Genomic DNA, 16,826 nt, shown 5'->3' with positions numbered 1-16,826 from the left:
TGTATATGGGAGCGACTTGGCTTTTATTCTAAGTGATAATGTAGTACCAGAGGCTATTCTAAATGTCACTGAATAGCAACATTCTTCCTGAATTCCAAGCCCATGGTCTTGCTCAAAGACGTTCTAGGACTGTTGGAACACTGGCTTTAGCTATGTCAGAATTCAATCTTAAAAGGCACTTATAATAGGATAATACTAAAAGAGAGCATGTGAATCCATACACTAGACTAACTCGAGAATGGAATATTAATGTATGGGTTAGAGAGAACGCCAGACTCCAGGAGTGAGTTTCTGTGAAACTCTTTTGCCTCGTGAGTAGCTTCCAAGCCTCTTGGCTTGTCAAACTGACTCGACCAGAGTGCGTGGCATCAGAGCAGTCCAGATGGAACATAACAAGTTATAACTCAGGGTTACTGATAGGGAAGTAGACATAATAACATAGATGATGGGTATCTGCTCAGCTTTAGAGCTGATAAAAGCTTATCATAAATATAACGTTGTGTGTCTTTTATGTGGGAACTGAATGATGGTAGAAATCTCTGAATTGAGGTTAAATATTTAGTACAACAACTCTACTAAATGAAACATGGGTCAAGATAGAAATAAAGAGAGAAATGGAAGACTTTCTAGAATTCAATGAAAATGTACACACAGCATACCCAAACTTATGGGAAAACTAAGTAAAAAACTGGAGCTATCTCATTCTAGTGACTTAACAACACATGTGATAGTTCTAGAATAAAAAGAATCAAGCACACCCAAGAGGTATAGATGGAATGAAATAATCAAACTGAGGGCTGAAATCAACAAAATAGAAACAAAGGGAACAATACAAAGAGTTGATGATACAAAGAGCTGGTTATTTGAGAAACTCAATAATATTGACAAACCCTTATCCAAACTAACTAAAAGGCAGAGAGAGAATATCCAAATTAACAAAATTAGAAATAAAACAGGAGACATGGCAACAGACACTGAGGAAATCCAAAGGATGTTAAGAACATATTTTAATATTTTGTTGTTGTTGTTGGTGGTGGTGGTGGTTTTTTCGAGGCAGGGTTTCCCTGTGTAGCCCTGGCTGTCCTGGAACTCACTCTGTAGACCAGGCTGGCCTCGAACTAAAAAATTCGCCTGCCTCTGCCTCCCAAATGCTGGGATTAAAGGCGTGCACTGCTACATCCACTCCAGTAGTGACCCACCTAACAGGCTGCAAAGCCAGGGCGCGGTTCAGAGGCAAAAAGTTCACGGAAACTTAGTCTCCTGGAACCATGGCATCCTGTATAATGAATGCTCCAATGTCCTTGCTTTAGTTGGTAAACGGATCTGTGTACTTTCCCTTAACATTGCTTTATTATAAGTGCCCCTAAGGATTGATTTTTTGACTTATAGCTAAATTAGATTCTAGGCAGTCCTTGATCCGACCCTGGGCATGGATAGCTAAGTCACTGCCCTACGCAGGGATTTACCATTATCTAAGAAGAAGGAAGTTTGTGACCTAAGGAGGAACCAGAGTAGATACTTAGAACTATAGATAGCTGAGTTACACCTATATACACGTATTTACAATGACCTAGGGGGAAGGTGGACTATACAAGAGACTAGAATAGGAACTATGGCAAGGGGACAGAGCCCTTGCACTTGGATCTAAGATTAAGTGGACCTTAGGTGGAGCTGTTTTTGATCCCAGTTGTTAACACTGAGTTTTATCCCAGTTGGTTCCTGTCCGTCCTTCTGTGTTTGCATTCCTCTGTTTTGTGTAAGAATTCAGTAACCTCATTGTACCTTGCCGGTGTGTCACCTAACTTCCTTATTTTCTTCTGTATAAAAAGTTTGATGCTCGATTTGACAAATTGCATTCAGATCCACACTCCCTTGTGTCGAGTCTGTTTCAATTCCCGCCGATTCTATGCCCATCTGCCAGAATCCCTGATTCCCATGGATTGAGGAGGGCCCACTGGGCCCAGTCCATGGCAGTGCACCACTATGCCCGGCTATATTTTAATAATTTATACTCCACCAAAATGGAAAATCTAAATGAAATGGATACTTTCCTTAATACATGCCACTTACCAAAGTTAAATACAGATCAGAAGAGCAAGTTAACTATAAACCCTAGTGAAGAAGCAGTCATTTAAAGTCTTTTCCCCTGCCTCTGCAACAAAAAGCAAAGTCCTAGAATGCATTTATTGTGGGATTCTACCAGACTTTTAAAGGAAAGTTAATGCCAATGCTCCTCAAATTATTTCAGAAGTAGGAACAGAAGAACATTGCCCAATACATTTTATGAGGGCACAATTACCAAAACACTTAAAGGATCATCAATGACAGGGAATTACAGACCAATTTCCCTTATGAACACAGACACAAAACTAGTCAATAAATAGCTAACAAATGAAATCCAAGAACACATCAAAAAGATCATCAGCTACTGCTAGGAGCTATTAAGACAACACAATTGTCCTGATCTCTGAATTGGGCCTCTCCCCCCGAGAAGAAAAGGGGGTCAAAAGCGGGCCACTGACTCACTGTTCCGAGAACAACCACAGAATGTTCCAGCCCTAAGTCAGCGCCTGGGTGTCCTGACCACTCCCTGATACCATCAAGTTCCTGCTTCCCCATGTAACTGCCAAAAGAAAAATTTCCACTGCCCCACCCCTCCTGCTGATAAGTACTTGTGCTTCTCCTTTTGCTTGTGCATTTCCACTGCCCCACCCCTCCTGCCCCACCCTTCCCCTTTTGCTTGTGTATTTAAGCCTCGAGCCTTTCTCAATACAGTGAGACCTTGATGCTACTCAGACTGCTTCCGTGTGTCGTTCATTGCACAGGGTTCTTGTCTCTCCCTCCCCCCATTTGGTTCTTAGGAGAAGGTCCCCTCGATACCCTTGAATAACTGGACCTGCTGGATGGGTCAAGCTACAATCAAGTAGACTTCATCCCAGAAATGCAGGGAAGGTTCAACATATATAAATTGGTAACTGTAATCCAAACAAACAGACAAAAACCACAAGATTGTTTTAGATTCAGAAAAGGCTGAACATCCATTTATGATAAAAATCCCAGAGACATTAAGGATACAAGGGACGTACATCAACATAATAAAGACAGTTTACAACAAGCCCAGAGCCAACATCAATTTAAGTGGAGAGAAACTCCAAGTTAAATTTTACTAAAAGCAGGAACAAGATTAAAGTAGTACACTTTCGCCTACCTAGTCTGTGTAGTACTTGAAGTTCTGACTAGAGCGGTAAGACAACTGAAGGGAATCTAAGGGATACACATTGGAAAGAAAGTTATCAATGATCAAACAAATGATATGATTTTATACGTCTTTAATATGATATTTACAGATGATAGGATAGTATACATAAGTGATCCATAAAAGCCTACCAGGAACTCCTACAGCTGTTAAACACTTTGATCAAAGTACATGTATACAAAAATAACTCATCGAAATCAATTGCCCTCCTATATATAAAGAATAAATGGATACCCACAGGAGAGAGTGGGATAAGGGAGAGATTAGAGAGACAGCTAAAATTAAGGTCCGTTTGAGGGGTACTATGGACACCTAATACAGTAGAAGCTTCTTAAAGTTTATTCACATATGTAGGTGATTTAAATTAAATCCATAAATAATAGAGAAGACAGAGCCCCAACTGGATATTTCTTATCAGCAACAAAGCTTCTAGTACTGGTATTGGGTTACAATTGAGGGCCACTTGGTCCTGTGAAGGCTCTATGCCCCAGTATAAGGGACTTCCAGGGCCAGGAAGTGGGAGTGGGTGGGTTGGTGAACAGTGGGAGGGGGGAGGGATAGGGGGGTTTTCAGAGGGGAAACTAGGAAAGGGGATAACAGTTGAAATGAAATAAATAAAATATCTAATAAAAAATAAAAATAAAAAACAATTGAGGGCCAAATAGGCTTTATGCTGAATCCCCAAACAACACAGGCCAAAGCTACATCTTGTTCACAATGAACAGAAAGTTAGCCTCCGATGCTGTAAATAACACCTATACAAATAATTGGACATAGAGATGTCAAGCTAGTGCCTACATTTAACCTTTAACTCTGTGTTCCAGCATCTCTGGTAAAGAAGGTACTCTGTTTCTACCAAAAAGAAACATAAACACCAAGCCAGGAACAAGCCCTTTGTTCTACAATGGTACTGCCTGCAAAATATGCTAGGCAATGGTGATACAAGCCTTGTGGGAGTAACCAACCAATAACTAATTTGACTTAAGGCTTACTCTATGAAATGGGATGCATGTCTGTTATTTCTTGGGTCATCAGGAACCTGATAGTAGATAGCCCAGGGATATGAGGGAAAATCAGATAATACTGGTCTAGAAAAGAAAAAAAAAAGTAGTGATAAATGGTGCTTAATGATATTCTGCTATACTCATTGATCAGAGCCTTATTAAGCCACCATCCGAGAAACTTCCTCCTGCAGGAGATGGGAACAAATAAAGAGGCCCACAGCCAGATGTTAATTACAATGAGCATGAGAGACCTTAGAACACTATGTCTCCATCAAAACCCTCCCATCAGGGCTCAGGGATCCCTGAGGAAGAGGAAGTAGAAAGAGTATGAGAGTCAGAGAGGATGGAGGACTCTAAGAAAGCAAGGCCCTCTAAACCAATCTGAGTAAAGCTCTTGTGAACTACTGACCCTGAAGCAGCAGATACAGTGACAGCATGGTCTGTGCCAGGCCCTCTGCATAGGTGTTATGACTTCCAGCTTAGAGGCTTTATGGGATTCCTGAGTGTGTCAACAAGTAGGTCTCTGATTCTTGAGCCTTCTCCTGGGCTCTTCTCTTTTTGTTGGTTTGTTTGTTCAAATTTGATTGTAAAAATTTTTTTAAATTTTATTATATTTTATTTTGCTAGTTTTTAAAAATAAATGTGTGAAAGAGTGAAAACCTAGCTGTTATGGTTAACAACCCAACTGTCATTTATAGCTTCCAGGAAAGGAAAAATCAATTTTCTCCAACGGAGTGACACTGGGTATGTCAACTACTCCAGGGAAGGCTTTATAATTATAATTATATTTATATTGAATTTATATTCAATATTCCAATATATCAGAGATCCCATAGTTTTTGTTTTATAATGTGCTTTTATTTAGTTACACTTTGGTGTTTTTATTTTTGTGTGTTGTTTTATTATTTTTTTCTTCACTTTTTTGTGAGTTTTGTTGTTGTATTGAGGGGTAGAGAGGGGAATAGTATCTGGAAGGACTTGGAGGAGAGCAAGAATATGATCAAAAGATTTTTATAAATTGAAATTTAAAAAATCTAAAAACCAGTAAAAATAGGTAAAGGCTTGTATGTTTGGTTGTAAGCCTTATCTTTATTGACCAAGCCCATTCAACAAGAGGAATACCAGGCCTGGTACTGGAAATCTAGCTAGCTAATCTCTTCTAATGAAGTCTTGGTTATTAGAGGAGAATCTACAATCACTAATTTACTAAACCAGCATAATATCTATCAACAATCTATAAACATGTGTCCCTATACCCATAGATAAATGTATTCTTTACCCTTCATCAAAGAAACTTCTCTTTGCAACAGATGGAGACCACTACAGAAAACCACAACCAATTAAATAGGCTGTGTTGTGGAAAAGAGTCTCAATGGATACATGTACAAAATATTCCTATATCTAAGGCTCAGGGAATGTTCAAGAAGAGGAAAAAAGATTGTAAGAGCCACAGAATTAGGAACTGGGTGTTCTAGCAATATCAGAAGCTACACCCATGAAGTCCCACCAACAGGACTGCTCAAATATGAACTAAACAATAATGACAACAGCAGACATTCCAAACTAGACAAAGAAAAGCCCACAGGCTTCAACCCTACACAAAGAGCTACAGGTAAGTGGCAAGTACTTGGAGTGGGAGAGGTGGGTCTGCCCAAGAGAGAGCACAACAATTAGTTTTCTAGTGCTAAAGGTTAGCCCTGAAAACATACATACAGGAAACTATGTGGACTCAACAAGGATATAGTTGGAATATATATGTACATACAAAAAATATTTGCATAATAACAATTGATGAAAAAGTCTGAATTTGAAGGAGATCAGGGAGACATATATGGGAAGGTTTGGAGGGAAGAAAGGGAAGGGAAAAATGTAATCTTAGAACAAACAAAAAGAAAGTGAAAGCTTATCTGTACCAGATATATTGATATAAAGCAGCATCCATTAATAAAGCAGAAACAGTAAGCAAACAAAGAAAACCCCATAAAATTAAGATACCAGATGGTGTGTTGCTATAGACATTTGCTCAGTCTTCATTCATTTTCCTGCTGAGAAAGAGTCATGTTCTCTGCTTACACTTGGAAAAGTCAACAATGCAACTGCACTATAGCGTCCCCAGGGCTCACTGGAGGCATTGGATAGGATATATGATCCTGAAGAGTTTCTTTACAATTCCACTCTCATTCAAATCATAGACAATCTAACACCATTCCCTTGTACTTATGCCTGCTGTGGGATGGACTCAGTGTTCAGCAGTGTTTAAGCAATTTGCCTATAAAGGTCACACAGTCTTTAAGGAAAATGTTTCACTACTCAGAACATAACCTGACTGCAGAGAGAATTAAAAAATATTCAGCTTTCCTTGGACTAGCACCAAATGTCAGGAGGTTTTCTAGGAGTCAAAGAACATTCTGAAGATCATAGGTCCTCACTGCTATATGAATTCACTAAAAATGAACTTGCAAGGCCTCTAACTTGGGAAGATAGCCATAATCTAAACTAAACTAAACTAAACTGGCCTTACAAACCGATATCAACCTGAGGAATTTCAAATTACTAAACCTATCTTGTTTGTTTACGAGGGTGAAATATGGGAATGTAGAACATGTGGAAGGAACAGCCTAGAATTAGATTGAATTGCTCAGACATGTCCTTAATGTTTCAAAAGCATACATACAGTAGTAGTAGCTGATTTTAGGAAATCAATTTTACTTGCAGATCTCATATGGTGTGGAAAGTACTAAATTCCAGTCAAACAGCAGTTTTCACCAATAGAAAAATAATAGAAACATATGCCATTCTTTATCATTCTAATGTCTATCTACAATGTTATAGCTTAACCATATTGTTCTACTACCCCTACCCAAAGATGGTGAGCATTGTGATTAGGAATAGTAGCAGTTCATGTTGGTTTGTGTGATGGTCTGTAGGATGGTCCTGAGTACTGGTTAACGTTGATTGTCAACTTGGCAGGATTTAGAATGACCTAGGATATCTGCCTAGAGCCCATCAGAAAGTCCTAGGCTATTCCTGTATCTTGAAATGTTTTGATCATGTTTTCCTCTAGCAATTTCAGGGTTTTGCTCTTACATTAAGGTTCTTGATCCAATTTGACTTTTGTGCAGAGTGGGAGATATGAATCTAACGTCCCTCTATAGTACATGTGAGTATCCAGTTCTCCTGGCCCCATGTGTTGAAGAGGCTGTTCTTCTATGATTTTTTTTTTTGATACCTTGTCATTGATCAGGCAGCTATTATTATGTGCGAGAGTGTCTTCACGCTAAGTCACGGCCTATCCCGGGGCATGCTAATGGGGCCCTGAGAGAGCAGCCAATCAGGTATGGACACGCCACTCTGAGGGGTATATAAGCAGAGCCTTTCTGGGGCTTGGGGTCTTCCTCCTCATCATGCTGATGCTAGTGCAATAAAGAATTACTGCAGAAGGATCCGGTTGTTTGTGTGTGTTCTTGCTGGCTAGACGATAGCACTCGACATCTATGGAATGTGTGAGTTGTCCTTATGACTGTACACTTTACTCATATGACTTTTCTTAACCTCAGAGAATATATTGTCTAATGTTCTGAATAAAATTGGTTATTGCATGAGACTTTAGTCCATCTTCTTATCAGCTCCTTTTTCCCAGGTCCCACCACCAACTAAAGCAGTGAATAAGTGGTGCCCAATAGGAACCTGAAGTCAGCTATGAAATAAGAGCGGGGGCCCTTAAAGAAGGGGGTGAGAGAGAATAATGGGGTAGAAACCAGGAACGTCTTTGCCTTATGTTGAGCTTGCACACCATTTTTAAAGAAATGAGAAGCACAAATATTAGAATCACTACTAGTAGATTGCTTCCAAGTTGAATATGATTGTCATTCCTGGTTTCCAGAAAAGAGAGCTTTAGATAAAGACATATGGGACAGAATCTGAATGAATAAAGAAAAGGCATATAAACAAGAGAGAAAGATCTCTGTTTAATTTTGGGTCACTTGGGCATTAATTTGGACCGTTATCAAGCTAATTAAGGAAGAGAAAGGAGGATAGTAATGATGAGGAAGAGACAATTAATTCCTTTAATGAATGTAAGCTGGATGATCAAACGTTAAAATTGGTAGAATAGGCAAAAAGTGATTTTCCTGTTTCAGGCAAAATTGAAAGTAAAACCAGCACCACTGATAGCAGGCTGGTGATGATTGCGTCAGTGCCATGATTGGAGCCTCCTTTAGGTATGTATCCTCTATTGTTGCAAATGACCTTGAAGCATGAGTAAAGGAATTTGATAATCAATCTAATCTTGAATTCTCTCCATTTTTTTTTTTTGTTGTTGTTGTGAATTTATGAGAGCCTATAACAAAACCTAACTTTGCAACCTAGGTAAGCTAGGGCAGAGCAAGAAAACAGAATTTGTTTCTCAATTCTTTCCTGGCCTTGTGAGCTCAACAAGGTGGTATTTGCAATGCACTAATCTATTTAAAACCTTAAAAGGAAAAACAGCATTGGACAGTCCTCACATATTATCTCTAGAGGCAAGGAAAGAACTGCAGCTATTTGAATCCAGATGACTAAAAGAAGCATTTGTGTAATGTATGGATCCTTTGCTGCCTTTAAAGTTATTTACTTTACACACAAATGTGCCTCCTATAGGTATTATATCACAAGAGGAAGGCCCATCTAATGTTACAGAAGGAATGCATGGTCCAGATATTCTCCAATCTAATAATACTTCTTTTCCCTTCAGCCCAACAGGTAGAACGGGATGTTTTAATTAATCTATTATGGCTAATTCAAAAACACTTAAATACAACATTTGGTTAAACCCACACACATCCTTTGTTTATTGTTCATATCAATGTACACTAGGGTTAATGCAAGCCGATGCATTAAGCCGCCCCATTTTTACTTCCCCAGAAGAAAATTGGGAAGGAGTATGCATTTGGAATTGCAGATGGATCCCTCAAAACATTATGGATTCCTTTTTGACTTCTTCAGCCCTGGCTCATCAAGGACAAAGGTGGAGGGTGAGAAGACAGCAGGCATCACCAGAAAGATAGCAATCCTCTAGCTAAAGGGCAAAAAAAGATATCAACCATATCATCAGAAGTCAAGTCTGTCCACCTGGGGTCAAGTTATATACCACTATGCACCAAGGGAGAAGTTATTCTATGAAGCACAGAGAGCCCCATGTCACATGAGAATCTTTGGCCGGCGATGCTAGTGGCTGTGACCTGTGCATCTGTGGTGATGGCCTCTGAACACGTGCATTGGTCTTATGTTCCCCATCCTTCTTTACTTCAGATTGTAGATTAGATGGATCCAGAGCCTGTTATCATTACTAATGACTTGGGGCTTATGGAGGACCTTGGAGTCATGATAGACTCATTCATTCATCTGAAGATGAGCCTGAGTCTGCTTTTTCGTTGGAATTTTAATTTCCCATTTGCGTAGAGCATCATTACATTTGTGTTTATATGGGTTTATGTTTTACAAGGTATTAGAACTACTAATTGGGCCTTTTTTCAAGTTATTCTCTAGATTTTTCTGATCAATTTAATAATGTAACCAAATAGTACTGGACATAGTTTGGATCCTTGTTCTTGATGGCAGAATGCTTTTACAGTGGTTTCACTGTTCTAATATTACTCCTTACACTTATAATTTGCTTGCTGATAGGATAGCCATGTGTCAAATGACAATTAGATTTATCAACAATATCTCAAATCAAATCTCTGAATATCCTACTACTAAAAATAAAAAAGGACGGAGATTTTGGAACATGGTCCAAGAATGAAATCATATGAGGAGAATTCAGAATGCTTATGAGAAAAAGCCAAGAAAATAGGACAAGAGTCTTGTGACCTCAGTTTCTAAAAAACAACAACAGCAGCAACAACAAAACACAAAATAGTTCTTGGAGTATGCTTCTATGCCCCTCCCAGATTTATCAGATAGAGATGAGTGTACTTCAGTTTATCCATTACAGCTGGTTACTGTTATTTGTTTATATGTATTTATGAAAAAACATGTTTTTTGCCTAGTGTGGCTTGCCTGTCATGCACAGTTTGCCCTTGTGGTTATATAATTTACTCATGTGAGTCTTCTTAATCCTCAGAGTACAATTGTCTGATGCTCTGAATAAAGTGGGCTGTTGCATGAGACTTTGCTTTGTATTGTTTATTGGCTCCATTATCCCAGGCCTTACCAACTAGAGGAGTAAACTGTGAAATCTGAATGGCTGCACGAGGAGTCAGCTATAAAATTTCTATAAATTGTGCTTCTGTGAATTGTGCACCCCGATGAAAACACAAGTAAAGCTTCCTAAGATCATATTTTTGTTCTCCTTACTTAGAATTAATATTTATGATTCTTGTTGGTATCCTTGACTTCAGAATTTTAATTTCAAAGAGACTCTGTGACATCATGGAAGGCAACAAAGTAACTTATGACTGTCAAGTTATAGCAAATTTTGCACTGAAGGTTCATGAAATTTCCTTCAAATAGAAAAACCCTGCATATTATAGGCCATTTTAACTAATTTTCTTGCAATTTGTAAATAATTCAGTATAATATGTTAGTTTTGAGAAAAATTTATTGGATATTATAAAGCAGCTATAGAGCTCTTTACAATAAAATTTAATGTTTTTTCAGTTGCAAATTAATCAAAGGGCAAAAGTAGATCAGAAAGCTATTTGGCAATGTGATGGATTTAAGGGGACTTTAAAGTGGTTCAGCGAAATTGCAACAGATGTTTCACAACCTGGATCCATCCTGTCAGCCAAACAGCAACAACCATTTCTTCAGCAAAGTACAGAAGTAATTTATTTAAAAATTATGAGTCCAATGCTGAGTTTGATTTCTTCATAAAGACTCTTTTATCAGTTGGGCCAATCTCTGGAAGGCCTAAAACAGAAAAGAGGTAAGAAATGATGAAATTAGGATGCTACTTTGAAAAACCTCTACTGTAAGTCTAGAGATTTAAATACAATCTCTACCTGAAGCTGGGATGACACAGTAAATGGTAAGTTTGAAAACAGCTTTACCTTGGTAGAACACCCTCTAGAGTCACTGAAGTAGACAGTATACACCAAGCTTACACATTTCCAGATTGTGCTTTCATTAGAACTTTCATGAATAATTTTCTATTTTGTTCACAGTATAAATATTTTGTGTTTATATAAAAACACAGAATATTGATATATATTCTCTCATCTGCAAACTTATATAGTTTGGACTGCTTAAAGGGTTTGGGATCAGGGTGGGGGGAGAGTATAGGGGACTTTTGGGATAGCATTTGAAATGTAAATGAAGAAAATATATAATAAAAAGAAAAAAATTTTCATATAAAAGCAGACTGTGCTATGGACAGCATATTAGTAGCATGAGAAACAAGCAAAGAAAAGACACACAAGGAGTCTGTCCTCAGTGTACTCGCATGCACATACACACATACACACACACACACACACACACACACACACACACACACACGCACCTGAACAAAAGGGAGACACATAGGGAGCCTGTCCTCAGTACATGTACACACACTTTCTGTATTAAAGTGAGGATACTCGGGGAGCCTGTTCCCAGCATACTTATTGGTCTCAGGAGTTCTGAAACCTGTGATATCACATAGGTGTGACCTGCACACCTGTTGCCAGGGCAACAGCCACCATATTCCCAGAATCCACCTGGCTCACCCCCAACCTTTACCTGTAACTCTGTCTCCATCCATATATAAAGAAAGCCCGCCCCCCCCGCCAACTTCTCTCTTCCCCCCCCCTTCTCTTTCCACTGCCACCTGGCCCTCCCCTCAATAAACCTCACATGGAACTGTTTGGCCTTCTGAAACCTCCCAAAGATCACAAAACATACATACACACACACACACACACACACACACACACACACACTTCTGAAAATCAAAAATCAGTGGTGCTTGGTCAGTAGATTTCTTTTAGATTTCTCTGCACACAGTTCTTAGAATATTTTTAATCCTTGTTACAGCATTTTTCTTCAGGGAAACGGACCAATGGCTTATGATTTTATTATTCATTTATGTGAGTCCATGAAGGAAACAGAAAGTTTTGCCCTAGAACATGTTGAGAATGCCCCAGAACTGTTCAGTGAGTTCTGACCAGTCACTTACAAAGACAACAAACTTTATCTCCAGTTTAGTCTCATTTGCCCCCAACTGCCAAGCAACAAAGAGAAAAGGAGGTGTTTATTAATCTCGTGATTGATGCACCAAAGCCTCTTCTAGAAGCGTAAGAAGAAACCAAATCATTTCTAACTTAGGAAAACCCACACATCAACATCAGAACTAGCAGGCTGTGTGGCTTGGAGGATACTCACTGTATCCATCTGTGCTGGAGTAGCCAGAGAGAAGGATGCTCTGAAGAAGTAGGTAGGAGGAGGATACTCACAGTATCCATCTATACTGGAGTAGCCAGAGAGAAAGATGCTCTGAAGAAGGAGGTTGGACGAGGATACTCACTGTATCCATCTGTGCTGGAGTAGCCAGAGAGAAGGATGCTCTGAAGAAGGAGGTAGGAGCTGAACCATCAATGAAGAAACCATTTCCAGGAACAAATAAGACCTGTGAGAGGTTGTCGAAAATAAGTGATTACACCACTGAAGAAAAGCTAAAAGAAAATTTAGGAAGATCTAGTATTACTGTGGGAGGAGTATTTCAAGGTTAAAAGCTACTAATCAACTAAGAAGTCACAATAGAAAATAAAAATATCATATAAAAATACACATGGCATGCTCTAGACAAACCTGAGTATGTAGAAATAGTAACAATATTTACCATCAATATGACAATGCTATTTCTTCTCCAAGTATAAAGAATGCATAAAAATGAGAAGATACCAGAATTTAAACTTAAATGTATAAAAGATAGGTTAGTGAGAAATAGTAAGATACAAATAAGTGACTAACCTAGCTCCAAACTAATATGAGTGCAAACACTGAGATTTCTAATGACAATTAGATGCTGGCCTAACAAAGAGTAGGAAACAGTATTTTAGGGAGAAACCTTAAAATGTAAAGGCCCTGGGATGGGAAGAAAAGGATACATTTAAAGAAACAGAAAGGTTACAAATGTTTAACCCATAAAGTAGAAGTTAGTAAGTGTGCTAAGGTGCGGTTTTGAGATCAGCTATATTTTATTTTATTTTTTAAGATTTATTTATTTATATGTAAGTACACTGTAGCTGTCTTCAGATACTCCAGAAGAGGGAGTCAGATCTCATTAACGGATGGTTGTGAGCCACCATGTGGTTGCTGGGATTTGAACTCCGGACCTTCGGAAGAGCAGTCGGGTACTCTTACCCACTGAGCCATCTCACCAGCCCCCACGGCTCATTTTATGACCATGTTGGTAGTAAGAGCTGAGTGACCAGACACTCACTCCGCCATAGACATAGACTTTACTCCCTTTCCTGTCACTCCATCTCCACTCCGTGTTCCCTCTCTTCCTCCCTTCTGTCTCTACCCCTTCTTTCCATCCTCAAGTACACACTAGGGTTGACCCAGGACATCAGACATTCTAGGCATACACTCTGCCCTCCTGGTACCGATAGCCTTCTTGAAGTTATATGGGTGACATTAGTAAATCTTAACCAATGGGTATAAGCTCTTTCTACTTTGTAGCAATCTTAGAATACTCATTAAGACTGGAGGCCAAAGATGGAAGGACCTAAGGTTTTAATTTTTAGGCAAGTCAGAAATAAATTACACCGTTTTATGTCTTAAGATTCAGACTTTGTATTTTATATAGCAATTGCCAGGGTTCCTCGGAAACATTAATTGGTTGTTGTTGCAGTCTATAAATCTGGGTGCTCCTACCTAAACCAAGATGAGTTTAGACTGAAGTGATATGGGGCATTCTACATAGAAGAGTTCAGGCAAAAGATGAGTTTCACTATCCTGATTTCTAAAATGTGAAGGTCATCATTTTTTCCCAATATAGAGGAAACATTTTGAGATAGACTAGAAGCAAGGGCCTGTAAGAGAGGGAGGATGTTGTCAAAACCTGGGGTAAAGCATTGGTGATGTAACTGGGGACTATTTAGAATAGGTTACACACACACACATAATAGATGCAGAGTTGCAGAGTTTGGGGGAAAAAGTGGACACTATTATCTGTCTCCATTCTTATCACATGGCTCATGGGTGCATTCAAACAGTTACTTACCAAAAGTTATTAATAATGATGTCATTGACAGAAAAAAATCAAACTGAAGAAAAGATCAAATTAAATGATCAAGTTAAATGAAATAAGCTATATGTGTGCATGGATTAAGTACCTATTGTGTGTAGAAACTCAGATAAGTAGAATGAGCAAAACATGAGTCCTGCTCTCTCAAATGGTCAAAGGATAGATAATCCTTGCCTGGGCAGTCTTTCTGAAGATGTATCCATGGATGGACTTGTTTCTTATGTACCTGTATGGTATCTTGCCACTGTCAAGTCACTCTCTTCTTTTAGAGTTTCTATCTAGACAACAGTGATTCTGGAAACAGATTTCAGCTCTTGCAGAGATACCTCATGGACATAAGGGAATTAATGGGGAAGAAGGGAGAGTTCAATTTCAACTGAAAAGCTACACAGAAAATTTCATTTAGAGTTTTGCGTTTACTCTGTGCCTGCAAGTGAAAGCTAAGTGTTAGCATTTGTTCTGGCTCCACCCAACAGTTACCTGGTAACAGCTAGGTAGACCTGGCTTGCTATAAAATGGGCTGTTTGGTACCTCCTAGATCTCTCTGCCCCTTCTCTTTTTGACTCTCTTCTCTCCCTGACCCCTTTCTCCCTCTGTCCACTTCCCCCTTCCTTCCTCCTCCCCCTCTCTCTACATGTTGCTGGCCTCCCCCCTTCTGCCTCCCTCCCTCTTTCTTTCCCTCCCCCTCTCTCTTTCTCTGTTTCTACTCCCTTCTCAATTCCCCTTCCCATGCCCTATGTAAACATAAACTCTCTTCTATACTATGTCCCTTGAATGCTGGTACCTCAGGGAGAAGGGATGGCTCATCATAGACCTGCCAAGGCACCCCTCCCATCTCACCATACCTGACTCTATCATACATATCCTTGGCTCCTTTTTATAAAGCACAACACTAAGAAAACTTATGATTTCAGTATGGGCGGGGTGGGGGGCTGGGGGGGGGAGAAGCTGGAATATGTGTAAACTTTTTTAGAAAACACAGCACAAGTGTTCATAAACTTGAGCAATAAAATGATGGAGGATTTCATTTTTGCTATTTTTTAAAATAACAAAATATAGTATTTCTCTATCAAGTACTAAGGGTGACTGCCTCCTACACATTTACTGTGCACACATCAAAAGGCCAGGCGTTAGTTTGCACATGCCATTTAATCATTATAGCAACCTGATGGGGTGAGATTCTTAGAGTTTGTGCATAAGTGAATATTTGTGTGTGCACAGGCTCCACTGTGCATGCTGTGGTGCCCAGACAAGTCTGTGGAATCACTCTGCTCCTGCATCTTTATATGAATTCCAATACAGAATTTAGGTCACGCCAGGCTTAGCACAGCACTACTTTCCTGCCAGGCCCTCTTACTGGCCCAGGAAAGGGTTCTTGCTGTCTTTATTGATCAATAAATCACAGGGGTGGGTAAGAGACCCAGAGCTACATATGTGGTAAAGAGTGACTATGAAATCAACCCAAGGAGGATGTCTGAACTGGGACACCAACCCAGTCACTGACCTGCATGATCATTTCCATTAATTTTGCCCATCTGAACTGAACTTCAAAATTTATTATAATTTTAATGATGAGACAATATACTCAACATATTCCAACAAGGCAAGTGGCTGGGCCACAAAAATATCTCTTAATTTTAATCAAAGAAATAGTATGGATTTTTCTTTTGACCATCTTGTCCACCCTCTTCCCATTTTTACCTCTCTTTCAATAGCCTTTTCTTCAATCAGTTGTTTTGTATCGGAGATTCCCTTAACTTTAATCCATAGAAACATGCCAGCTTTGGGAACATGCCACTCTGCCAAGCCTACAAAGAAAAGAAGATAGCACACTCTAGGCATGTCTCTGATGATTTACAGTTCCACAACACAGGCACAGTGATTATGTATAAGCACTTTTACAGAGTTTGTTTCAGTGGAAACATCTCAAAAATATGATTTGATGACACCCCCAAATTGATGTTCCCAGTGTTGGAACAATCCACAAATATGTTCTGAATTGTTCATTTGAGCCAGTGCCAGGCCAGCAAGATATGTAAGTGTCACTTCCTCACCAGCCTTTAAGAGAAATGCTTTTTGTTGTTGTTGTTTGGTTTACTCAATGGAGTACTACACAGCTATTAAAAAATGAATTTATGAAATTCTTAGGCAAATGGATGGATCTGGAGGATATCATCCTGAGTCAGGCAACCCAATCACAAAAGAACACACATAATATGCACTAGCTGATAAGTGGATATTAGCCCAGAAGCTCAGAATACCCAAGACACAATTCGCAAAACACATGAAACTCAAGAAGAAGGAAGACCAAAATGTGGATAGGATACTTCAATCATTCTTAGAAGTGGGAACA

The 16,826-nt window shown here is 39.2% G+C and overlaps 1 protein-coding gene across 2 annotated transcripts in view; it reads right to left on the bottom strand.

The window, feature by feature from the left end:
* Nucleotides 1-10,822: 10,822 nt before the first annotated feature.
* The window catches only part of Aadat (aminoadipate aminotransferase), a 33,274-nt gene continuing 27,270 nt past the window's right edge, over nt 10,823-16,826 (bottom strand). For both annotated transcript variants that reach the window (XM_021169732.2, XM_021169733.2), the window contains 3 exons: nt 16,175-16,281; nt 12,746-12,847; nt 10,823-11,151 (listed from right to left, as the gene is read on the bottom strand). In XM_021169732.2, coding sequence (XP_021025391.1) covers nt 11,110-11,151; nt 12,746-12,847; nt 16,175-16,281 — 251 coding nt within the window. In that variant the 3' untranslated portion in view covers nt 10,823-11,109. The remainder of the gene's footprint in view (nt 11,152-12,745; nt 12,848-16,174; nt 16,282-16,826) is intronic.

This window comes from Mus caroli, chromosome 8 (assembly GCF_900094665.2).
Source record: "Mus caroli chromosome 8, CAROLI_EIJ_v1.1, whole genome shotgun sequence".
NCBI lineage: Eukaryota > Metazoa > Chordata > Mammalia > Rodentia > Muridae > Mus > Mus caroli.
The sequence above is the reverse complement of the archived record's forward strand: the minus strand, read 5'-3'. Positions and strand labels throughout refer to the sequence as shown.